Below are 24,488 nucleotides of genomic sequence, written 5' to 3'. Positions count from 1 at the left end.
ATTATCCTGTTCATGAATTTTTAAAAATGTCATTGGTTCCTGTGTGTAATATCCACAAATTGGATACTGCTTCTCCAGCTGTGAGGAAAACTCCTTATCCCTGGTACCAAGTATACAACACAACATTTGGTGCTCCTGGTCACACCTACAGAAAACAATATCTATTCTCCCAACTATCCTCCATTCCTAACACTACCACATTCGTCTTTGCTCAAGTTTAATAGTGACTGTCACCTGTAGATGCTTGGATCAGAGAATCCCTACAGTGTGGAAGCAGGCCATTGGCTCATCGAGTCCACACCAACCCACTGAAGAGCAACCCACCCTCTACCCTATCCCTAGAACCCTGCATTTCCCATGGCCAATTCACCTAACTACACATCAAAGGCCAGTTCAGGCATGCACCTTGCAGTACACCTCCTCATGCACATTGCTCCTGTTGTACCAAGTCAGTAGCTGACGCTCCTTTATCATTTGATGCTGATTCCTTTTACAGTGGCACAACCACCTCCTGGAAGAAGTTGTTGAAGTAAATTTGCACTTCCCTGATGTGTCATAATGTCAGCAGTTCAATCGCTGATTAGAATACTCTGAGCCAAAGCAGAGTAATGCAGAAATGTTTACCCTGCATCACACTGACATCCAGGAAAATCCACCTTCTGTAATTGAAATACACCCTCTGTCCTACCAAATGTATCAACTGGATGTGATCTATTTGGATATTCAGAGGGCCTTTAACAAGGGGGCCACACAGGAGACTGCTAAATAAGATGAATCCATGGTGTTCGGGCAAAGTACTCGCATAGCTAGAAGGTTGGCTGACAGGCAGAAAGCAGAGAGTAAGGAGAAAGGGGTTTTTTTTTCAGGATGGCAGCTGGTGACTAGTGGAGTTTCAAAGGGTTTTGTGTTGGGGCCACAAGTATTCGTATGAGACATTAACGATCTCGACAACGGAACTGAAGGCATTGTTGCAAAGTGCAGATGATTCAAAAGTAGGTAGAGGGATGGGTCATGTTAAAGAAGCAGGGACGCTGCAGAAGGAGAGGCTAGGAGAGTGAGGAAAGAAGAGGTAAATCAAATACAGTGTGAGAAAATGTAAGGTTATGCACTTTGGTTGGTATTTCCTAAACTAGGAAAAACTTTTGGAACCTGAAACACATAAGGACATAGAATTCCTAGTCCAGGTTTCTGTTGAGGTTAACAGGCAGGTTCAGTTGGCAGTTAGGAAGGCAAATGAAATGTTGACATTCATTTCAAGATAATGAGAATATAAAAGCAGAGATGTACTGCTGAAGCTGTATAAGCCCCTGATGAGACCGCATTTGAATATCATGAGCAGTTTTGGACCTGTACTTACGGAAGGATATGCTGGTGTTGGCATCATGGCATCCTGAATAGCAGAGCATACTTAATGGGCCAAATGGCCTAATCATGCTCCCTTATCTTTAAGGAGAAAGTGAGGACTTGCAGCTGCTGGAGATCAGTCAAAAGTTGTGGCACTAGAAAAGCACAGCCAGTCAGGCAGTACCTGAGGAGCAGGAGAGTCATATAACCTAGAACAGAGAATGTTACAGCGCAGTACAGGCCCTTTGGCCTTTGATGTTGTGCCGATCTGCAAAATTAACCTGATGCCCATCTAACCTACACCATTCCATTGTTATCCATATGTGTGTCCAATCCCCATTTAAATGCCCTTAATGTCGGCGAGTCTACGACTGTTGCAGGCAGGCTGTTCCACACCCCTACTACTTTCTCAGTAAAGAAACTACCCCTGAAATCTGTCCTAAATCTATCACCCCTCAATATAAAGCTATGTCCCTTGAGTTAGCCTTCACCATCCAAGGAAAAAGGCTCTCACTGTCCACCCTGTCTAACCTTCGATTATCTTATACGTCTTAAGTCACCTCTCACCTTCTCTCCAATGAAAACAGCCTCATTTCCCTCAGCCTTTCCTCATAAGACCTTCCTTCCATACCAGGCAACATTTTAATAAATCTCCTCTGAACCCTTTCCAAAGCTTTCACATCTTTCCTATAATGCAGTGACCAGAACTGCACGCAATACTCCAGGTGTAGCCTTACCAGTGTCTGGGACAGCTAAAGCATGACCTTGTTGCTCTGAAACTCATTTCCCCTACCAATAAATGTCAACATACCACATGCCTTCTTAACAACCCTATCAACCTGGGTGGCAACTTTCAGGGATTTCTGCACCTGGAAACCGAGATCTCTCTGTTCATCTACACGGCCAAGAATTTTACCATTAGCCCATTACCCTGCATTCCTGTTATTTCTTCCAAGTGAACTACTTCACACTTTTCTGCATTAAACTCCATTTGCAGCTTCTCAGCCCAGCTCTGCATCTTATCTATGCCCTTCTGTAACCTACAACATCCTTTGGCACTATCCACAACTCTGCCTCCCTTAGTGTTATCTGCAAATTTAATAATCCATCCTTCTATGCCCAAATCCAGATCATTTCTAAAAATGACAAACAGCAGTGACCCCAAAACAGATCCTTGCAGCACACCACTGGTAACTGAGCTCCAGGATGAACATTTCCCATCAACCAGCACCCTCTTTTGTCTTTCAGCTAGCCAATTTCTGATCCAAACCGTTAAATAACCTTCAATCCCGAAACTCCGTATATTGTTCAATAGCCAACTCTGTGGAACCTTATCATACGCCTTACTGAAGTCCATATTCACTGCATAAACGGCTTTACTTTCATCCACCTGTTTTCTGGACCTATCCTTCACAAAACCATGTTGACTATCCCTAATCAAATTATTCATTTCCAGATGATTAGAAATCCTATCTCTTATAACCTTTTCCAACACCTTACCCACAACCGAAGTAAGGCTCACTGGCCTATAATTACCAGGGTTGTCCCCAGTCCTCTTCTTAAACAAGGGAACAACATTTGCTATCCTCCAGGCTTCTGGCACTATTCCTGTCAGTGATGACATAAAGATCAAAGCCAAGGGCTCTGCAATCTCCTCCCTGGCTTCCCAGAGAATACTAGGATAAATCCCATCCAGCCAAGTGGGGTCTTATCTATTTTCAGATTTCCTAAAGTTGCTAAAACCTCCTCTTTGTCAACTTCAATCCCACCTAACCTTGTGGCCTGTATCTCCATATTCTCACTAACATTTTCCAATGTGAATACTGACAAAAAGTATTCATTAAGTGTTTCTCCTATCTCCTCAGATTCCACATACAACTTCCCACTACTATTTTTGATTGGCCCTAATCTTACTCGTGTCATTCTTTTATTCCTGATATACCTACAGCAGGCCTTAGGGTTTTCCTTGATCCTATCTGCCAAAAACTTCTCATGTCCCCTTCTGGCTTTTCTTAGAAGTCTCTTTAGAACTTTTCTGGCTAACTTATAATTCTCAAGCCCCCAAACTGAGCCTTCACACCTCATCCTCCCATAAGCCTTCCTCTTCCACTTGACAAGAGCTTCAACTTCTTTGTAAACCGCATTATAAGAAGGATGTGGAAGCTTTGGAAAGGGTACAGAGGAGATTTACTAGGATGTTGCCTGGTATGGAGGGAAGGTCTTACAAGGAAAGGCTGAGGGACTTGAGGCTGTTTTCGTTGGAGAGAAGAAGGTTGAGAGGTGACTTAATAGAGACCTATAAGATAATCAGAGGGTTGGATAGGGTGGACAGGGAGAACCTTTTTCCAAGAATGGTGACGGTGAGCACAAGGGGACATAGCTTTAAACTGAGGGATGATAGATATATGACAGATGTCAGAGGTAGTTTCTTTACTCAGAGAGTAGTAAGGGTATGGAATGATTTGCCTGCAGCGGTAGTAGATTCGCCAACTTTAAGTACATTTAAGTCATCATTGGACAAGCATATGGACATACATGGAATAGTGTAGGTTAGATGGGCTTCAGGTTGGTATGACAGATCGGCGCAACATCGAGGGCCAAAGGGCTGTAATGTTCTATGTTCTATGTTCTAAACCATGGCTCCCTCTCTCAACAGCTATCTCCCTGCCTGATAGGTATATACTTATTAAGGACCTGCAATAGCTGTTCCTTGAATAAGCTCCACATTTCAAGAGAGTCCATCCCCTGCAGTTTCCATCCCCATCCTATGCATCCTAAATCTTGCCTAATCACATCATAATTGCCATTCTCCCAGTTATATCTCTTTCCCTGCAGTGTATACCTATCCCTGTCCGTTGCTATTGTAAACATAACTGAATTATGGTCACTATCGCCAAAGTGCTCACCTACCTTCAAACCTAACACCTGACTGGGTTCATTCCCCAATGCCAAATCAAATATGGCATCATCCCTGTATCAGAAAACCTTCCTGCACACACTGGACAAAAAATGACCCATCTAAACTACTTGACCTTATAAACTTATCCCTGACCTCAGTACCCTAAACCTTCTGTGCACTGGAACTACAATTCAGGTTCCCACCCCCCTGCTGCATTCATTTAAATCCCTCCGAAGAGCATTAACAAATATCCCCCCCCCCCCCTCTCTGGTATCGGTACCCCTCTGGTTTAGGTGAAGACTATCCTGTTTATAGAGGTCCCACCTTTCCCAGAAAGAGCTCCAATTATCCAGGAATCCAAAACTGTCCATGCAGCCACATGTTCAGCTCTGCTCTCTCCCTGTTCCTCACCTCGCTAGCACTTGGCACTGGCAACAAATCAGAGATAACAACTCTGTTCTAGTTCTAAGCTTCCACCCAGCTCTCTGAATTTCTGCCTTAGACCCCCACCTTTCTTCTTACCTATGTCGTTGGTGCCTATGTGGACCATGACTTGAGGCTGCTCCCTCTCCACCTCAAGGATCCCAAAAACATGATCAGAGACATGACAAACCCTGGCGCCTAGGAGACAACACACCAATCGTGAGTCTCTCTCTCATTCCCGCAAAACCCCCTATCTGTCCCCTTAACTATGGAGTCCCCAGTAACTAAAGCTCTGCTCCTCTTCCCCCTTTCCCTCTGAGCAACAGGGACAGACTCTTTGCCAGTGGCCTATGCCCCAGTGCTTACCCCTGGTAAGTCATCCCCCCAACAGTATCTAAAGCAGTATACTTGTTGAGAGAAACCACCACAGAAGATCTTTGCACTGCCTGCTGGTTACCTTTCCTACCCCTGATGGTAAAACATTTACCTTCTACAAATAACTGTGGTGGAACTACCTCCCTGTAACTCTTCTCAATAACTCACTCCACCTCCTGAATGATCCGAAGTTCATCCAGCTCCAGCTTCAGTTCCCTAACATGGTTCTTGAGGACCTGGAGTTCGGTGCACTTCCCACAAATGAAGTCAGCAGGGACACTAGAGATGACCCTTACCTCCCACATATTGCAGAAGGAACATTCAAATGCCGTAATCTCCATTCCCATTATTCTAAATTCCCAAATAGACTGCCGTGAAAATAAAGAAACACTATAGAAAACACTTGTCACTGTTCCAATCAACGCACAGAACTTTTTTTGTGATTAGAGGAGGAAGGTGGGTGGGAGACACTACCCGAGTAGTGTTTCGGGTAAAGCAACCACCCAAATATGTGACCTCGTGATCTCTCTGACTGCATCCAGGAACTGAAGAAAAAAACAGAACTAAAAGAAATTTAAACTGTATACTCACGTATCCTGATAGGCCCTCTGCTCCTTGGAGATGTTTTGAGCATAAGGGCTTCCTCAGGAGTGTGGGGGGGGGATGGCCCAAGGGGGCTGAGAGATAAATGGGAGGGGGTGGGGCTGGGGGGAATGTCGCTGGGAATGCGATAGATAGATGAAGGTGGAAGGGTGATGCTGATAGGTTGGAGTGGAGGGTGGAGTGGATGGTGGGAAGGAAGATGGACAGGTAGGATTGTTCAAGAGGGTGGTGCCGAGTTGGAGGGTTGGATCTGGGATATCACATTCCTAGCTTCCTTCCCTCTAGCCCCACCCCTCTCCCATTTATCTCTTAGCACCCTTAGGGGGCTCCCACCCTAGATTCCTGATGAAGAGTTTATGTTTAAAACATTGATTCTCCTACTCCTCGGATGCTGCCTGACCAGCTGTGCTTTTCCAGTGCCATACCTTTTGACTACTATATCTTATGGCCATATGGAACTCAGTGCCACAGAGGGCTATGGAGGTTAAGAAACTGAGTGTATTTACGATAGAGATTCTTGATTTGTAAGGGGATCAAGGGTTCAGGAGAAGGCAGGAGAATGGAGTATGATCAGGGCATCGGAAATCGGAATATACAGGACTGGAAATGACTGTCTAGTTAGCTCCAGTGAAATTTGCATATCATAATATAAGATTTGATAACTTAGAATTACTTCATAGAAATGTTCAACATTATGAAAGGGTAGATATGAAAGGTGATCTGACCTGCTAACTGGGATGGCAATGACATACTGGTGTTGTTGCTGGACTATTCATCTGATGGCCTGAGTAATGCTTTGGGGACCTGGGTTTAAACCCTTCCATATAGAAATAGAATTCAAAAAATATCTTGAGATTGAGAGAGCCCAATGATGAGCATGAAACCATTGCCAATTACCAGGAAAACAACTATCTGGGTTCATTCATGTCCTTTTGGGAAGGAGAGTGCTAGCCTGTATGGGACTCTCGACCTACAGCAATGTGGCATTGTGGTTTTTACTGCTGGATGGGCAATAAATGCAGGCCGAGCCAGTGATGCCACATCCCATCAATGTTTTTTTTAAAAGATGTCAATAATAAGCCAAATCTCAGGAGTAATGGAGAAACTAATTAGATTTTTTCTTTCCATGCCTAATTTTTCTTTTAAATTCATTTATGGGTTGTGACCTTAGTTGGTGATAATGAGCTGCTTCGTGACCCACTGCAGTCCACTTTCTGTAGGTTGACCCACAATGCCCTTAGAAAGGGAATTTCAGGATTTTTACCCAGCGACAGTGAAGGAATGACAATGTATTCCCAAGTCAGGATGGTGAGTGGCTTAGAAGGAAACTTGGAATGTGGTGGTGTTCCCATGTATCTGCTGCCCTTGTCCTTCCAGATGGAATTGATCATGGAGATTTAGAAAGTGCTGTCTTCGGATCTTTGGTGAATTTCAGCAGTGCATTTGTAGATGGTATACACTGCTGCTCCTGAGTGTCAGTAGTGGATGCTTATGGATGTGGTGTCAATGAAGTGGGCTGCTTTGTCCTGAATTGTGTCAAGAACTGCTAAATTACCATATTGTCAGAATGTGGGCTGTATTTCAAGTTTTGGCTCCTGTTCCAAAATCGATATCCATATAAATGTGAAATCTCTCTTTATTTCCCTTTCAAAATCTGATGTTTGGCTTTGCTATTTTTTAACATTCCATTTACGGCAGTCAATATGTTTGATAGGTTCTGTTATTAACCATGGTCTGATAATGTTCACGCTACCATTTTTCAAAGCAAGAAACTCAAATGAGTGGGAGAACATTACACATTCTAACAAAAGCAGTAACATTTAAGTTCCTACGCAAAGAAATTTAGGCTGGGGATTCAATTGTTTGGTGGTGGAAAGGAATAGATATAAAGAGCTCTCCCTGTTCAGCGTTGTTCCCTATAAATTTGAATCCCAGCAAGTTGTAAAGACACAAACCAAGACACCTTTCTTTCTGCTTGCTGTTTATTAACCCCCTAGTCTTTTAGCTCCTTTTGATTGTGTGTTTTCCCATTCTATCTCTGCAATCACATTCCAATTAACACAACTACTTGACTATTAACAATCTGAGCATAAAATTTAGCATCTTACAGGGCCATCCACTCACTTTAGTGTCTCAAAATGATGTACTCCAGGGCTACTTTTTGAGATATTTCGCACCTTGATGCATCAAATGCTTCTGTCCCCCGCATTTGAAAATGTTAACTGCCTTTCATCCATTTAATATATCTTGTGTATCTGATGTTTCACTACCCAGACAGTGGTACTAGTATTTCAAATAAAATTAAGAATTTTCAAGGAAACATCATAAGTTACTCTTTTCTCCTTCCTCTTTTTCAGAAGGGTTCAAACTGCTGGTTCAAGACCATCCCAGTTCAGATGACTGTCCAAAAGATGTGCTGTCATTATCATGGCCAGACCAAACAGCACTTAGTGACAATGCTTTTCTGCATCCAACTGAGATAATGTGTTCCACATCCTGGGCATCATCCTTATCAACCAGTCCGAAAAGATCCAAAACGGTGAATCAAGATGCAGATGAGAAACAAGGTGAACTGGTTTTGAAATTCAGCACAATTAGTCGAAGAATTTTGATGTGTAAAAGGAAAAAGAATGAGAGGATGTAACGTTAAAGTGCTGAGCAAATAAAGCAAGAGTGATGTGATAAAAGAAAGTAAGTAGTTAGAGTATGGACTCTATTGCCTAGACGTGTGGTGGATACAGATTCAATTGAGGCATTCAAGAGGGCATTGGATGGTCACTTGTATGGAAATAGTGTGCAAGGGCATGGAGAAAAGATAGGAAATTGGATCTAGTTGATAGACCCGATGCAAGCATAATAGGCTAACTTGTCTTCTTCTGCACTGTAATAATTCTCGAATTCTGTGAATCTGATTTATTATTTTACATAGAACAATATGTTTGACCATTTTACAGGGCACGGTGATGCAGCTAAGTAAACTTCTTCTAAATGAAGAAAGGAAATATCAGTTGGAATTCCTCAAAACATTTATCTGTTTAACTAATGTCTCTAAGAATATTTTTTACACCTGAGTAAACCAGAGTAGAATTCTTAAAATTCTTTGTTTTTCCTACTCTATTGCTAACCAGCTTGAGAAGATGATGAAACTCAGAAATGATATACCATCTGGCCTCTGTGATCACTCTTTATTTCTTTCCTGTGTATTTAATTCAGACACCTCCTTATAGTCCAGACACAAACTATTTCAAGAACTTTATCCAACCCTGATATATACAACTGATTCATCCTGAGCCTGTGATTATCCAAAGAGATTAAATCCTAACTTTCGAAGCTTATTCTTGATGCTCAGAGACTTGATTTGAATAATATTGACACGATTTTACATACACAACAAAATCTCCAATATTCATCAACTGTGGAAACAGTGATGAGACCAACGTCTCATTTAACCTAAGTGCAGTGCATAATACCGTACAGGTCTTATGTGCTACACTTGGCAGGATTGGAGGCTTTGAGCTATAGGGAGAGGCTGAACAGGCTGGGGCTGTTATCCCTGGAGTGTCGGAGGCTGAGGGGTGACCTTATAGAGGTTTATAAAATCATGAGGGCGTGGATAGGATAAATAGACAAGGTCTTTTCCGTGGAGTGGGGGTATCCAGGACTAGAGGGCATAGGTTTACCGCAAGGAGGAAGAAATTTAAAAGGGACTTAAGAGACAACCTTTTCATGCAGAGGGTGGTGTGTGTATGAAATGAGCTGCCAGATGAAGTGGTGGAGGCTGGTACAATTGCAACATATAAAAGGCATCTGGATGGGTATGTGAATAGGAAGGGTTTGGAAGTATATGGGCCACCTGCTGGCAAATGGAACTAGACTAGATTGGGATATCTGCTCAGAATGGACGGGTTCGATTGAAGGGTCTGTTTCCATGCTGTACATCTCTATGACTCTATGTGCTATACCACTTTTCTCTCTTTGCTTGACTTTTTTAATTTCCTTAAATGCCTTATTGGATTGCATAAATATATTCAATGAAGTGAGTAACTATTGACACTGTCCACAGAGTAGTTTGATGAAACCACTGAGAAACTATGATGTCCCATAGTGTTAATGGTTTGTGACATCGACACTTAGCCATAGATGTCAGTGTCAGGGTCATTTGGATATGAATGTCGGTGACAAGATCAATAATTATTGTCCAATTGGTGCTGCTAAATCCTTCTTGTGTCAGAGTAGAGCGTGCAGTATAGGTTCACCCACAGTGTGGTGAGGAAGGGAGTTCTAGCCTGTTGACTTAATGATACTGAAGGAAAGATGATAGAATTCCAGGATGCTGTGTAGCTTGATGAGGAATCAGAAGATGGTGATATTCCCATGTGGCCGAAGCCATGGTTTGTGGTGAAAAAAGGGAAGCTAGCAACCTCCTAAGGTCTGCATTTAATTGTTCACATACAGAAATTGTTGTCCAATATACCTTTTAAGGATAATCAGTTTTTTTTTTCCACAAAATTTGAGGCATTTACTTCACTCATCAATGGTTGGCACTTATATTGAAACAGGCAAAGACTAAATTTGCTGGAAATATCTTGTTCTGTATTCTTCTTTACTTTTGGATTGTAGGCCAAAACGCAAAAAGCTTTTTGCTTTAAAATAAGGAAACTGTGAAAGGGAATGTTGCAGTTTCAAACCAAGTCAGTGGAACTCATTATCAGTCATATCTACACTGTTGCTTGGTAAAAAATGCTAGAGGTTCTTCAGTATATAGCTGTGTGTTCAGGGCAGCTTTGCACAGAAACTGACTGTTGATTTTTTTTTCAGTCAGGACCAGTCCAATGGTTCAGGAATCATTAGCATCACAATGACTCTTCGACTGGTTCCTGTGCAAGTGGAAAGTCTGTGTATGAAAATACAAGGCCAAAAAGCCTCTATATTCGAGAAAAACAAGTGTCTCTCTCTCTCCCCTTGTGGAGAAAACAAGCAATTGGAAAATAGTTAGCAATTCTCACTCACCATTTGCTTATAATTCAGGGATGCCTAAGCAGGGAAGTGTGGTTGCATTTGGTGAGACTATATCTGGAATACTGGGACAGTTTTGGTCTCCGTACTTGAGGAAGGATGTGTTTGTATTTGAGACAGTTCAGAGAAGTTTTATTCCAGAGACGAAAGGTTTGTAATATGAGGGGAGACTGAGCAGTTTAGGTCAGTACTCTCTAGAGTTGAGAAACTTGAAAGGAGATCTAATAAAGCATATGTAAGATGCTAAAGTGGATTGAAAAAATGATTTAGAGTAGATGTTTCCTTTTGTGGGACAATCTTGAATGAGAGATTATAGTTTTAAGATAAGGAGGAACAAATATAAACAGAGACAAGAAGAAATTACTTCTCTCAAAACGTTGCGTATCTGTGGGATTCACGAAGTCAGAGTACAGTGGATGCTGGGACATTGGATAAATTTAAGGAGAGATTGACAGATTTTTAATGAATAATGGAATATTACAGCATAGTACAGGTCCTTCGGCCCTCAGTGGATAGAAGGGTTATGGAGAGCAGGCAGGAAAGTGGAGTAGAAGCCAAGATGTGAAAAGCCATGATCATATTCAATGTCGGAGCAGGCACGACGGGCTGAATCATTTATTCCTGCTCCTCATCTGTGTGTCTCTCTAGGCTGCTGCTTCTAATCAGTGACTGAGATAATGAACAGTTACTGTGCCAATTGCCCTGTGTCAGTGGTCAAGAATTGAAAGTACTCAGGAGGAGAAAATTTGAGATCACAAGGACTCAAAAGAAACAAAGAGACACCTCATTGAATCCCATGGACTGATCGTATTCAATTGTTCCCCTAACATTTTTTTCTCCAGCCCTGACATTCATCTTTTCTTTGTCTGTATCTGTCTGCATATGCATGTAGGAGTTTAAGAAGGGCAAAAATTATAAGTTGAATTCACTTTTTGTTTGCTTTTGGCTAGAACTGATCCATATGTAATAAATAGTGATTTCTTGTAAGTACAGAAACATGGTCAAAGCTTTCTATCAACCTTGAGTTAATGAGACAAGAAAATTTGGATTTTGAGTGTTTTGATTAATTAATTAGTTTTTGTGGTGTCCCTGAAGTAATGGAGCCCAAGTGTCAGCACGTTACCCCAAGTGGGTTGTGACAATGGTGGCCTTTTTTCTCATGGTTATGACTGTAATGATCTTGTACAATATAATCGCAATGAATAACAGTCTGAAAAAGCTCAAATTGATGTATTTTGAGTAAGATATCCATTCTGTGATGGCTTCCAACAAACATGCTTGAGCAGTGGTGCTTTGACAATAGAATTATATAAGACATCAAAACAGAAGTGGTGCAGTATATCACATGAATTGATTTTTTTTTGCAGTTTGCATTTAATGGTTAGCTTCAAAGGAAAATGCACCCTTTTCGATTCCAGTTGCAAATTTTTTTTTATTCCATAGAATATAGAAAAAGATAGTGGTTTCACAGGCAAATCCAAAGTATCATTTTCAATTTTGCATCATTCAATATGAAGTCTAAATGCCAATGAAGTGTATTTGCCTTGTCATGTAATTCACTGCAAATCTTTCTCAATCATTTTGGTAAGAATCGGCCAAAGTATCCAACGGTCCTCATATTCAATGTTTGGTGCCTCAAAGGCATGTGCATGGTTTTAGATGTGAACTGAATAGACATTAGTTGATTTCGCTGCTCGTTGGATGCTGCCTGAACTGCTGTGCTCTTCCAGCACCACTAATCCAGTATTTGGTTTCCAGCAGCTGCAGTCATTGTTTTTACCTAGACATTAATTGCACCTATTGTTGAATAACCTGTTTCCATTCACAGATCTGGAGTGGCCACTTGGATGAGATTCTGTAGAGTTCTGATGTTTTATTAAACTCTCTGTTGACAAATTGCTTCTTTCAGAATAATATTGGTGGGAAGGGAAGCTGTGTGCTTTTAAAGGTTCCTACGTGAGGGGATACTGTCACGAGCTGGTGATAGCTGTGGTCTTTTCAGTCTCCCAATTATTGTTACTCGCATCACAGATGTTGGAAAATCCACATTGAACCCATATTAAATTTTGTCATAGTTGATGGATATTGCCAAATCAGTTTCAGGATCTAAATCATTCTGCTTTTGGCAGAAATAATTTTGTCTCTAAGAAACCCTGTTTCACCCTCGATAAAATTGCAGTTGTGAGTATTGGGAATGTTTTGGGAATGTCAATAGCTGGGATGTTCTGAGTAGATGCAATCATTGCTAGACTGTCACCCAGATCAGAAATTGCCCCAGCTTTGGGACAGCAGGTGGCATAGAGGCAGGGATCTAGGTTTGATTCCTGTCTCGGGTGACTGTCTGTGTGAAGTTTGCACATTCCCCCCATGCCTGCGTGGGTTTCCACTGCGTGCTCGACTTTCCTCCAAGAGCCCAAAGAGGTACAAATTAGACGGATTGGCCATGAGCCGAATAGCCTCAGTCTGCACTGTAGAATTCCTGGAATTTGGCCCATCGAGTCCACACTGACCCTCGACGAGCATCCCACCCAGACCCACTCCATCCCTGTAACCCTGCACTCCCCCATGGCTAACCCACTTAGCCTATACATCCCTGGATACTATGGACAATTTAGCATGGCTAATCCACCTCACCTGCACATCTTTGGACTGTGGGAGGAAACCGGACCACCCAGAAAAAACCCATGCAGACATGGGGAGAATGTGTAAATTCCACACAGACAGTTGTCCGAGGCTGGAATCGAATCTGAGTCCTTGCTGCTGTGAGGCAGAATTGTTAACCACTGAAGCCACCATATCTCCCTAAGTTCTGTGATGCTGCATGGTGTTGCCTCATGGATATTCCAAATCCAGCTTTTCAAACTATGCTAAGAAAATTCATCAGAATATAATAGAAAAAGGGAAAGACAGAGCACCCCATGTACACTTCACCTGACAGTGCCCGCTACTGTCAGATAACTTTAACGGTTCAACTTGAACATCAGTGAATGAATGAATGGGTTTAGTTGGGTGAAGTGGTTGAGTGGGTGATTAGAAAGTGACGATTGATAATGTGTATGGAGTAGGTAGAATAAAATGGATAAGGTAGTGAATGGGTATATCCATAAGGTAGGTGCTTGGGTAGTTGGGTTAAGGTGTCATTAGGTTGGGTCTGATTGCAAGGGATCAGATAGGGAGCAAGCCAGGTCTGATCAGGGGGTAGTTGGGTGATGGGAGATAATCAGGCTTGTGACAGCAATAGTTCAATAACTCGGATATTACCATTGTCCAGAAACTAAACTGGATGGGCATGTAAACAATGTGGTTGCAAGAGCAGATCAGAGGCTAAGAATCCTGGAGTGAGTAACTCACCTCCTATCTCCCTGGAGGCTGTTCACCATCTTCATAGCACGGGTCAGGAGAGTGATGGAATGTACCCCACTGGCCTGGATTGGTGCAGTACCAACAATATTGGGAGGGTGTACTCAGGACATGTTTGGAAGTGGACAGGTTGAATTGGGTGGATATATTTCAGTGTCGATATGTCAGCACAGAGGAACCTCGATTATCTAAACGAGATGGACGGGCACTTTTTGTTCGAATAATTGATTATTTGGTTAATTGATTCAATGCCTTTCTTCTGGAGTTTGGAGTTTTCTGGTAAGTCCGCTCCCCATTCAGGAGATGGAGCAGCAGCATACCACGCACGAGCCACTGCCCTCCCCAACACCGCCCCCCCATCCAACCCCCAACCCCGTCCAACACCGCCCCCCATCCACCCCCCAACCCTGTCCAACACCGCCCCCCATCCACCCCCCAACCCCATCCAACATCGCACTCCATCCACCCCCCAACCCCTTCCAACATCCCTGCCCCCCCAACTCTGTCCAACACCGCCCTCCCGTCCACCCCCCAACCCCGTCCAACACCACCCCATCCACCCCCCAACCCCACCCAAAAACCCCGCCCCCAACCCTGTCCACCCCCAGCCGCACCCCCACTCTCTGCCCTCACCCCAAACCCATCCAACATCACCTCCCCTTCTCCCCACCCCCGCCCACTCCCAACCCCGTCCAACACTGACCCCCAATACCCCCATCCCTGCCCCCACCCCAGCATCCCCCCACCCCCCGTGCACCACCACCTCTTACCCCCCGCCCCCGTCCCGTCCCCAACCCCTCTCTGGGGCGGCCGGACTGGACACCGACAACAAGGCTGCTGCTGTTGCTGCTGCCTTTTGGCGGGTAAGTCTCCAAATAGTACACACACACACACACACACACACGCTTGCACACACATACACTTATGCAACGTTTTGACAGGTTCCATCTTTGCCTTATACAGAACATTGTTGGAGAGATTATCTGGGGTTGGGAGGTTTTAGGGTATATATCTGTGTAGAACTCCAGGGAAAGTGTGTGGGGTGAGAGAGAGGGCAGAAGGCCAGTCATTTGGAGAAGATGCCTGGGCTCCCATTGATCTCCAGGACTGTTCTCGGCAGCATTTCAGTAAGCCGAGTTCACTTTTAATCGCTGTAAACAAATGACGCAATCAGTGTTGAAAACACGTTGTTGATGTAATGTTTCTATTGGGACCTCGAGATCTCCTTCGGAATCCGATATTTGGATAATTGATATTCAGATAATCGAGGTTCCTCTGTATACCTTTAAGACACTGTATCACAACATGTGATCTGAAGGTATTACGGCCTCATCCTCCATCTGACCTAAAGTTCACTTGAAGCATGACACACTACTGGAGGCATGTTGCACTCAGTTATAATATAACAGCTTAATGTATGCACAGATAAGTGTGTGAAATATTTATACATCATAGTCAGATGAAACAAACTTCTGTTACTACAATACCTATGGTGAAGGATTAGTGGTTTGGGAGCATTGAAATTAAAATAGCAGCAGATAGAAACCTATGCAGGGAGAAAAATGGGAGGGAAACAAGAGCAAAAGCAATAGACAGAATAGGAAATAAGGAAAGTGTTCAACAGGGGATCAAACAGGGCCACAGCGAAAGATAATATGAACAAGACTAAGAATGTTAAAAAGACAAGCCTTAAGGCCTTACGTCTTAATGAGTGGATCATTTGCAATAAAATGGATGTATTCATCATCAAAATTGATATAGATATTGTTGGGCTAAGGTGACCAGGGGTGGAACTGACCATCCAGGGGTATTTAGTTTTCAGGAAGGGCAGACAATAAGGAAAAGGAGAAAGTGAGGACTGCAGATGCTGGAGATCAGAGTCAAAAGGTATGACACTGGAAAAACACAGCTGGTCAGGCAGCATTCAAGTAATAGTAAAGTCAATGTTTCGAGCATAAGCTCTTCATCAGGAATCTCTTCATCATCCTGATGAAGAGCTTATGCTTAAAATATTGATTCTCCAACTCCTTGGATGCTGCCGGTGTTTTTCCAGTGCCATAATAAGGAAAAGGAGGTGAGGTAACATTGCTAGTTACAGAGAGAATTAACCAAATAGTTAGGAAGGATATTAATTCTGATGAAATGTATCAGTAGAACTTATAACTAAGAAGGAATAGAAAATGAGAGTGTGTGTTACATATATGTATACCCCCAATCTGTAGTAATTTTAGGGAACTTTGTTAAACAGGAAACAGGAGATGCAAGCAATCAAGGTACAGCTGCAATTATGGGTGCATTTAAATTGGGCAACAGTACTGTAGAGGAGGAATTCCTGGAGGTTGCGTAAAATGGTTTTCTGGATCAATTTATTGAGGAACTGCCGAGACAGCAGGTCCTCCTGGAGTGGATATTGTGTAATTGAGAAAGGGAATAATTGGTAATCTAGCTGTGTAAGACCCCCTTGAGGATGAGTGATCATAATATGATAGAATTCTTCATTAAGTTGGAGAGTGACATAGTTGATTCTGAGACTAGGGCTCGGAGACTAGGGTTACTTAAATGGATGATAAAGGATCAGCAAACAGTTAAAGAGCGCATATCAGAACTGCAGTAATGGTTCATGCACGAAATTAACTGGAGAGGTGACTTGACTGTGGCTCACAAGAGAACTAAGGCCTAGCATTAGATTCAAGGAAGGGGCCTACAAATTGGCCAAAGAAGCAGCAGACCTGAGGATTGGGAGCAGTTTAAGTATTAGCAAAAGAGGACGCACAAATTGATTAGGAGGAGAAAGAAAAGAGGAAGACAGCAATTTTATAGGAACATACAAATAAATTACAAAAGCTTCTATAAATGTATGAAAGGAGAAAGGTGATTTAAGACAAATGTAAGTCCCTTAAATTCAGAAACAGGGCAAGTTATAATAGGGAACAAAGAGATAGTAGAATATTAAATATATCATTATAGTTCTGTCTTCACAACAGGGGGGACACAAATCAAGTCCCAAAAATGTTGGACAGTAGCGGATCCAGTGAGAGAGAGGAGCTGAAAGAAGTCAATTTCTACAGGGAAATGGTGTGGGAATTGGATGGGATTAAAGGCTGATAATTCTCCAGGGACTGATATTCTATACCCCAGAGTACTTGGAGAAATGGCCCGCCCTAGGAATAGATGCATTGGTGGCTATCTTTCAAGATTCTATGGACACTGGAACAGTTCCTATTTGACTGTAGAGTAGCTAATTTAAAAAAAGGAAGTAGCAAGGAAATGGTATTATAGAACAGTTAGGCGGTAGAAATGAGGGGAAAATGCTAGACTCCATTAAAGAAAATTTAATAACAGACCCCTTGGAAAACAGTAACGGAATGAGAAAGAGAGTCAGCATGGATATGAAAATCAGGAGTCATACTTGACATATCTACGGAAATTTGCCAAGGATGAGTTGATATGGTGGAGCCAGTGGATATGGTTTATGAAGCCGTTCAGAATGCTTTCCATAAGGTCTCATGTAAGAGATTAGTGGCTAAAGATGCAGAACTAAATGTAATATCTCCATATTTGCAGATTATACCAATCTGACATACAGTGAGCTGTGGAAGTGGATGTGTAGATGCTTCAGTGTGATTTGGACAGTTGTGTGTGAGCAAAAGCATGGCAGATAAAGTACAGTATGGATGAATGTGAGGTTATTCACTTTGGCAGCAAAACCAAGAGAGCAAATTGTTAACTGAATGGCTATAGATTGGGAAAGAAGGAGGTGCAATGAGAGCTGGTTGTCCTTATAAATCAATTGCTGAACATAAGCATGCAGATGTAGCAGGGAGTGAAGAAGGTAAATGGTACATTGGCCTTCATAGCAAAAGGATTCAATTACAGGAGCAGGGATATCTTGCTGTAGTTGTACAGAACCTTGGTGAGACCTGACCAGGAGAATTGTGTCTTGACTAGTTTTGGTCTCCTTAGCTGGGGAAGGATGTTCTAGCTACAGAGGGAATATAACAAGGGTTTACAAAACCAATTCCTGAGATGGTAGGACTGGATTGGTTAGGACTAAATTCATTGGAGTTTAGAAGAATGAGGGCATCTTATAGAAATCTATAAAATCCCACTAGGACTAGACAGGGTCAATGCAGGTGGCATGTTCCTGACTTCCAAGGGGTCCAGAGCAGAGGGCCTCCATTTAGGAAACAGGGTAGTCCATTTAGGACTGAAGCAAGGAGAAAGTTATTCACCCAGAGAGTGGCCAGACTGTGAAATTGTTGTTGTTGCCAAAAGATTAAATGTTTTTGAAATGGAGCTAGAGAGGGAAATAAAAAGCAAAACTTTCTGAGGCCACTTATAGGGTAAAGATGACACTTATTTGTAAGTAAAGCTGATATTCATAACATTTTAAAATTCATCTGTGGGGGTATGTGTGCCTCTGGCTAGACCTACAGTATTGACTGCCCATCCCTAGGCTGATAGATTTAAGTATTAACATTTCCAGTTCAGTATGGATTCTATTTTGGAACTTCAGTACTGAACTAGAGTCATGCTGTGTTTGAAACACTAATTCTGCCTTCACTCTCCTCAGATGCTGCCAGACCAACTGAGTTTCTCCAGTATCCTTTGCTTTTATTTCAAATTGCCAGCATCTGCAGTATTTTGCTTTGATCTGAAGGGCTTTGTTTGGTTCCTAGCCTTGTGTGTTATTACATATTTTAAAAATAAGGTTATAAGTGTTCTTGCTGTAAATCTGCTACTTATGAGCGTGACTGAAGTGTTGAATTGGAAAGACTTGTGTCTTAAGACAATTACTTTTGATCTACAAGCGATAGTGAGCCATGTACAAATGGTGAAACTGTTTCCACAGCAATATAACCTTAATCCATACATCAGCAGAAAACATGTTTCTTTCAATGTTACTTTATAAGACAATATTAGGCTTTCTCTCTCTGGAGATATATGGTTAAAAAAAACCACTTTGACTCTTGAAAATAATGTATTGACAACATAGTAGAATGGTAGGAGTTTTGTCACTGAATTGGAAAGTCATAGAGCATAGAAACAAACTCTTCGGTCCAATTCATCCATGCCAACCAGATATCCTAAATTAATCTTGTCACATTTGTCAGAATTTGGCCCATATCCATCTATACCCTTTCTATTCATGTACCCATCCTGATGTCTTTTAAATATTGTAATTCTACCAACCTCCACCATGTGAAAAAAGTTACTCCTTCTATTCCTTTTAAATCTTTTCCTTCTCACCTTAAACCTGTGCTGTCTAGTTTTGGACATCCCCACCCTGAGGAAAATACCTTGTCTATTTATCATATCCATGTCCCTCATGATTTTATGAACCTCCATAAGATCACCCCTCAGCCTCTGATGCTCCAGGGAAAATAGCCCTAGCCTATTTAGCGTCTCCCTGTAACTCCCTATCACCCTCCAACCCTGGCAACATCATTGCAAATCTTTTTTGAACCCTTTCAAGTTTAACAACATGCTCCCTATAACAGGGAGACCAGAATTGCATGCAGTATTCCAAAGTGGCCTAATCAAAGTGCTGTACAGTTGCAATATGACCTCCCAACTCATGTGCTCAATGCACTGTCCAATAAAGGCAAGCATACCAGATGCTTTCTGCACTATCCTGTTTACCTGCAACTCCACTTTCAAGGAACTATGAACCTGCAGAACTAATTCTGCTCCAAATAAAGAGATATATGTTCTTAGATTATTTACCATTTTCATCTGTAACCAGCCTTCCTTAAGTGCAGTATTGTTTAAATTCAACCCCCATACATTGGAAATATTTTCTCAGTTTTCTGATTCTCTTTTCAATGTACAGCTCACAGTAATCAATCTCCTGCCAGATTTCATCCAGAAATGAAGCACTGATCAAGTAAAAATGTTAAAATCTATGGTTCAACTTTAATTTAAGCTTCTTTCTTAACTGTTCAACTGGAGGAGAGACTTGTTCCAGCAGGAGGTAACTCATAATAGAACCTGTTAATAATTCGGCTCAGTTGCCTGCAGTGCACAGAGGTACAGAGATTGATAAAGTGTCTTTTTTATTTAACCTGTGGTTATACAGAATATTAATTCCTGTGAAACTGGATGTGAAATCCTCAAAATCCACTTATACAATTGCAGTAAAGTCAACCTCAGTCAGTATTAATATTTCAAATGAAACAACTGCCTAATTTGTACATTTCAGACCTGTCATTTTGGATCTAATGCAGAAGTTAAAGTTAATGTCACTTACTGCTCCCCAGAATGGTGTGAAAAGGGTTAATTTGGTGGTTTGGCATGGAGGAGACACCCACACCCTTTCACCAACTCAACAGTTCAGTTCTGAACAGGCAAATCCCTGGTTGACATGCTTGACCAGTCAACAGTTAAGGCCAGTAAATGTCCAATTTACAACCACTTACTGGCCTTAAACCATCACCAAGTCTGTTAAATAATGAAAAAAAAAGCAAAGATTTGTCACTGCCGGAGAACTGAAATGTAAATAGAAATTGCTGGAGAAATTCAGCCAGTCCGGCAATGGAGAGAAAGCAGAGTTAATGTTTCAGGTCCAGTAGCTGTTGTGAAAGAAGATCACAAAACCCCAGACTAATGTTCTTGGGCTCTGGGTTTAAATCCCACCATGGCAGGTGGTGAAATTTGAACATAATAAAAATCTAGAATGAAATAACAGCTAGTCTATTAGTGCTTATTCTTGCAAGGGCCCATCTAGCACATTAATATCCTTGAAGGAAGCATATCTGTTGTCCTTAGGAGAAAGTGAGGACTGCAGATGCTGGAGATCAGAGCTGAAAATGTGTCACTGGAAAAGCACAGCAGGTCAGGCAGCATCCAAGGAGCAGGAGAATCGATGTTTTGGGCATGAGCCCTTCTTCAGGAATGAGGAGAGTGTGCCAGTCTATCACCCTCACCTTAACCTCCTTCCTTCTTCTGGATTAGTGGTGCTGGAAGAGCACAGCAGTTCAGGCAGCATCTAAGGGAGCTTCGAAATCGACGTTTCGGGCAAAAGCCCTTCATCAGGAATAAAGGCAGTGAGCCTGAAGCGTGGAGAGATAAGTTAGAGGAGGGTGGGGGTGGGGAGAAAGTAGCATAGAGTACAATGGGTGAGTGGGGGAGGGGATGAAGGTGATAGGTCAGGAAGGAGACGGTGGAGTGGATAGGTGGAAAAGGAGATAGGCAGGTAGGACAAGTCCGGACAAGTCATGGGGACAGTGCTGAGCTGGAAGTTTGGAACTAGGGTGAGGTGGGGGAAGGGGAAATGAGGAAACTGTTGAAATCTCCATGCTTCAGGCTCACTGTCTTTATTCCTGATGAAGGGCTTTTGCCCGAAACATCGATTTCGAAGCACCTTGGATGCTGCCTGAACTGCTGTGCTCTTCCAGCACCACTAATCCAGAATCTGGTTTCCAGCATCTGCAGTCATTGTTTTTACCTCGTTGATTTTAACCTCCTTCCACCTATTGCATTTCCAACGCCCCTCCCCCAAGTCCGTCCTCCCCTACCTTTTATCTTAGCCTGCTTGGCACACTCTCCTCATTCCTAAAGAAGGGCTCATGCCCGAAACGTCGATTCTCCTGCTCCTTGGATGCTGCCTATCTGTTGTCCTTACCCAGTCCGGCCTACATGTGACTCCAGACCCACAGCAATGTGGTTAATTCTTAACCACCAGCTGGGAAATCAACAATGGGCAATCAATTCTGGCCTAGCCAGTGACACCTACATCCTGTGAATTAAAAAAAAGTATTGACTTAATTTATGCTTTGACTTTTTTTTTGAAGGATCTGAAATAGAACTTTATGGAGTATAACCAGCTTTTACAAAACCAGAAATTGCTGGAAAAGCTCAGCAGGTCTGGCAACATCTGTGCAGAGAAATCAGAGTTAATGTTTCAGGTCCAGTGACTCTTCCCCAGTACTGATGGCAGCTCGGAATATGTTGGTTGAAATACATACAATAGGGTGGGGGGAGGGGGGCAAGGAGTAAACAGAGGTGGCGATAGAGCTCAAAGGGAGAGAAGAACAGTTGGACAGACAAAGGAGTCAATAAGGATCTAGCTGAGAGGGTGAATAGCTGTTAATGGAGACTGTTAGTGACTAACAATAAGTTGTGTGTAATGGTAGACTGTGTGATCACAAGGCATGGTGTGTAGGGGAGGAGTGAGGACATGGGGAGCCTTAAAACTACTGAACTCGATATTGAGTCTAGCGGGCTGCAGAGTCCTCAAGTGGAAACTGAGCTGTTGTTCTTCATTGAGGCCTTGTGATCACACAGTCTGCCATTACACACCACCTATTGTTAGCCACTAACAGTCTCCACTAACAGCTATTTACCCTCCCAGCCAGATCATTATTAACGTTTGGACTCTATCCCCACCTACTGTTTACTCCTTGCCGTCTCCCCCTCCACCCTATTTTCTGCATATAAAACGACATATTCTTAGTTACCATCAGTACTGGGGAAGGGTCATTGGACCCAAAATGTTAACTTTGATTTCTCTTCACAGATGCTGCCAGACCTGCTGAGCTTTTCCATAACTTCTGTTTTTGTTTCTGATTTACAGCAACTGCAGTTCTTTCAGTTTTTATTTAACCAGCTTTATTCAGCTTGACACAATACTTATGGGAGGCACATATTGATAAATATAATTTGCTTATGAATTCTGCTGGGAACTCTGTTCTGATTGGAGCCAATGTATACATGTAACTTGCAAGAACTCTTGAAGACTGTATCTTGATGCTTATGTTAGCTGAAGAAACTTGGGACCCACAACACAAATCTGATGGTACACAAGTGAAATGAAGTTAATTGTATCACCATCATCAAAATATTATTGATGCAGGATATAGTCATAGAAAGTGGGAGCTTTGATATTATTGCGAGACACTGCCAGAGCAATACGTGCTTGGAAAGTAAGTAGTCTGCCCTCTTGTGATACATTGTAGTTCAATGAGATGCTATGGTAGGTCAAGCATGGCGGGGGTTTGGGGGGGGGGGGCGGGCAAGTTAAAATATTAACACAGTGTATAATATCCAGCAGAGGGAGTGAATAGGAAGGCCTGCAGTGTTTTGTGGCATAGACAGGAATATTAACCGAGAATGCAAGATAATCTGTTTTCAAGTAGATTCGAGGGCACGGCCTCTATTTTTACATTTACTGAACTGAAGCAAGCAAAGTACTTTCCATTTTCTCTGTGTACTGGGGCAAGCCTGTAACAGATCAATACCATTTACTTTATAAAGCATCAGAATTGGATCTCAGTCCAGCAATGTGAATTCCACAAGAAAGGTTTGAAATAAAAATATGAAATAAAATATTCTTGTGGATGGTAACTTACCCAGTGTAGGAGCAAAAGGATTCTCTTAACTTTAATCAAACCCCTGAAAATGTAAACCTAACATAAATAATAAAATGTTGCCTTTATAGTTTCTCTCTCCAGGTGATGTGTATTCTCAGAAATTACTGTTTTTGTTAGGATTTCCTTTAGAGTCATAGAGATATACAACCACCCTAGGTATTTCTATTTCTACTGGTTTAGTTGTTTAGTCAGCAACTATTAACAGAAAAAACAAAAATCAAATAGCTTTTCTAAAGAGACATTGATTATTTCCCATTTATGGGCACATTTGTAATTTGCAATTGTTTTGTTCCCAAACCTGTCGAGGCAGGCAGCACACAAACTGATGCTTCCTTTTATGAATGATTGTCCGATACGATCAGCACCGCAACAGGAAGTCCAGCAAGGCATGTGTTTAGCACATGTTTCTGTGAATCTGCACCATTTAAAGACACACTTTCCCTTTTAAAACTGCAGTGGCTGTCTGTGGTACAAAGGATGGTAAGGAGCAGAACATCAAAATGAACAAGAGCAGGATTTACACAGTTAATGGTACACAGTTAATGGTAGGGCCCTGGGGAGTGTTGTCGAACAGAGAGACCAAGGGGTTCAGGTACATAGTTCCTTGAAAGTTGCATCACAGGTAAACAAGGTGGTAAAGAAGGCATTTGGCGAACTTGCCTTCATTGCTCAGACCTTTGAGTATCAGAGTTGGGATGCCATGTTATGGTTATACAGGATATTGGTGAGGCTACTTTTTATACAGGATATTGGTGAGAATACTGTCTGCAGTTCTGGTCACCTTGCTACAGGAAGGATATTATTAAATTGGAAAGATTTACAAGCATGTTACCAGGACTGAAGGGCTTGAGTTACCCTGGCACGTATTTCACTGGAGTATAAGAGGTTGAGTGTGACTTTATAGAGGTTTATGGAGTCATGAGGGATATTAATAAGGCAAAGGTCTTTTCCCTAAGGCAGGGATAGGGGAGTTCAAAATTAGAATATAATTTTAGATGAGAAGAGAAATGTTTAAAGGAGACCTGAGGGGCAACTATTAACGAGAGGGTGGCTCACAGTGGAATGAATTGCCAGAGGAAGTGGTAAATGCTGGTACA

The 24,488-nt window shown here is 42.2% G+C and overlaps 1 protein-coding gene across 3 annotated transcripts in view; it reads left to right on the top strand.

Moving 5' to 3' along the window:
- The window catches only part of ano3 (anoctamin 3), a 573,601-nt gene that overhangs the window by 144,004 nt on the left and 405,109 nt on the right, over nucleotides 1-24,488 (top strand). For 2 of the 3 annotated variants that reach the window (XM_072592732.1, XM_072592727.1), the window contains exon 2: nucleotides 8,002-8,211. In XM_072592732.1, coding sequence (XP_072448833.1) covers nucleotides 8,002-8,211 — 210 coding nt within the window. Of the gene's footprint in view, nucleotides 1-8,001; nucleotides 8,212-8,284; nucleotides 8,336-24,488 lie in introns of those variants that run through there. The other variant, XM_072592730.1, reaches the window with a different exon arrangement.

This window comes from Chiloscyllium punctatum, chromosome 22 (assembly GCF_047496795.1).
Source record: "Chiloscyllium punctatum isolate Juve2018m chromosome 22, sChiPun1.3, whole genome shotgun sequence".
NCBI lineage: Eukaryota > Metazoa > Chordata > Chondrichthyes > Orectolobiformes > Hemiscylliidae > Chiloscyllium > Chiloscyllium punctatum.
The sequence above is the reverse complement of the archived record's forward strand: the minus strand, read 5'-3'. Positions and strand labels throughout refer to the sequence as shown.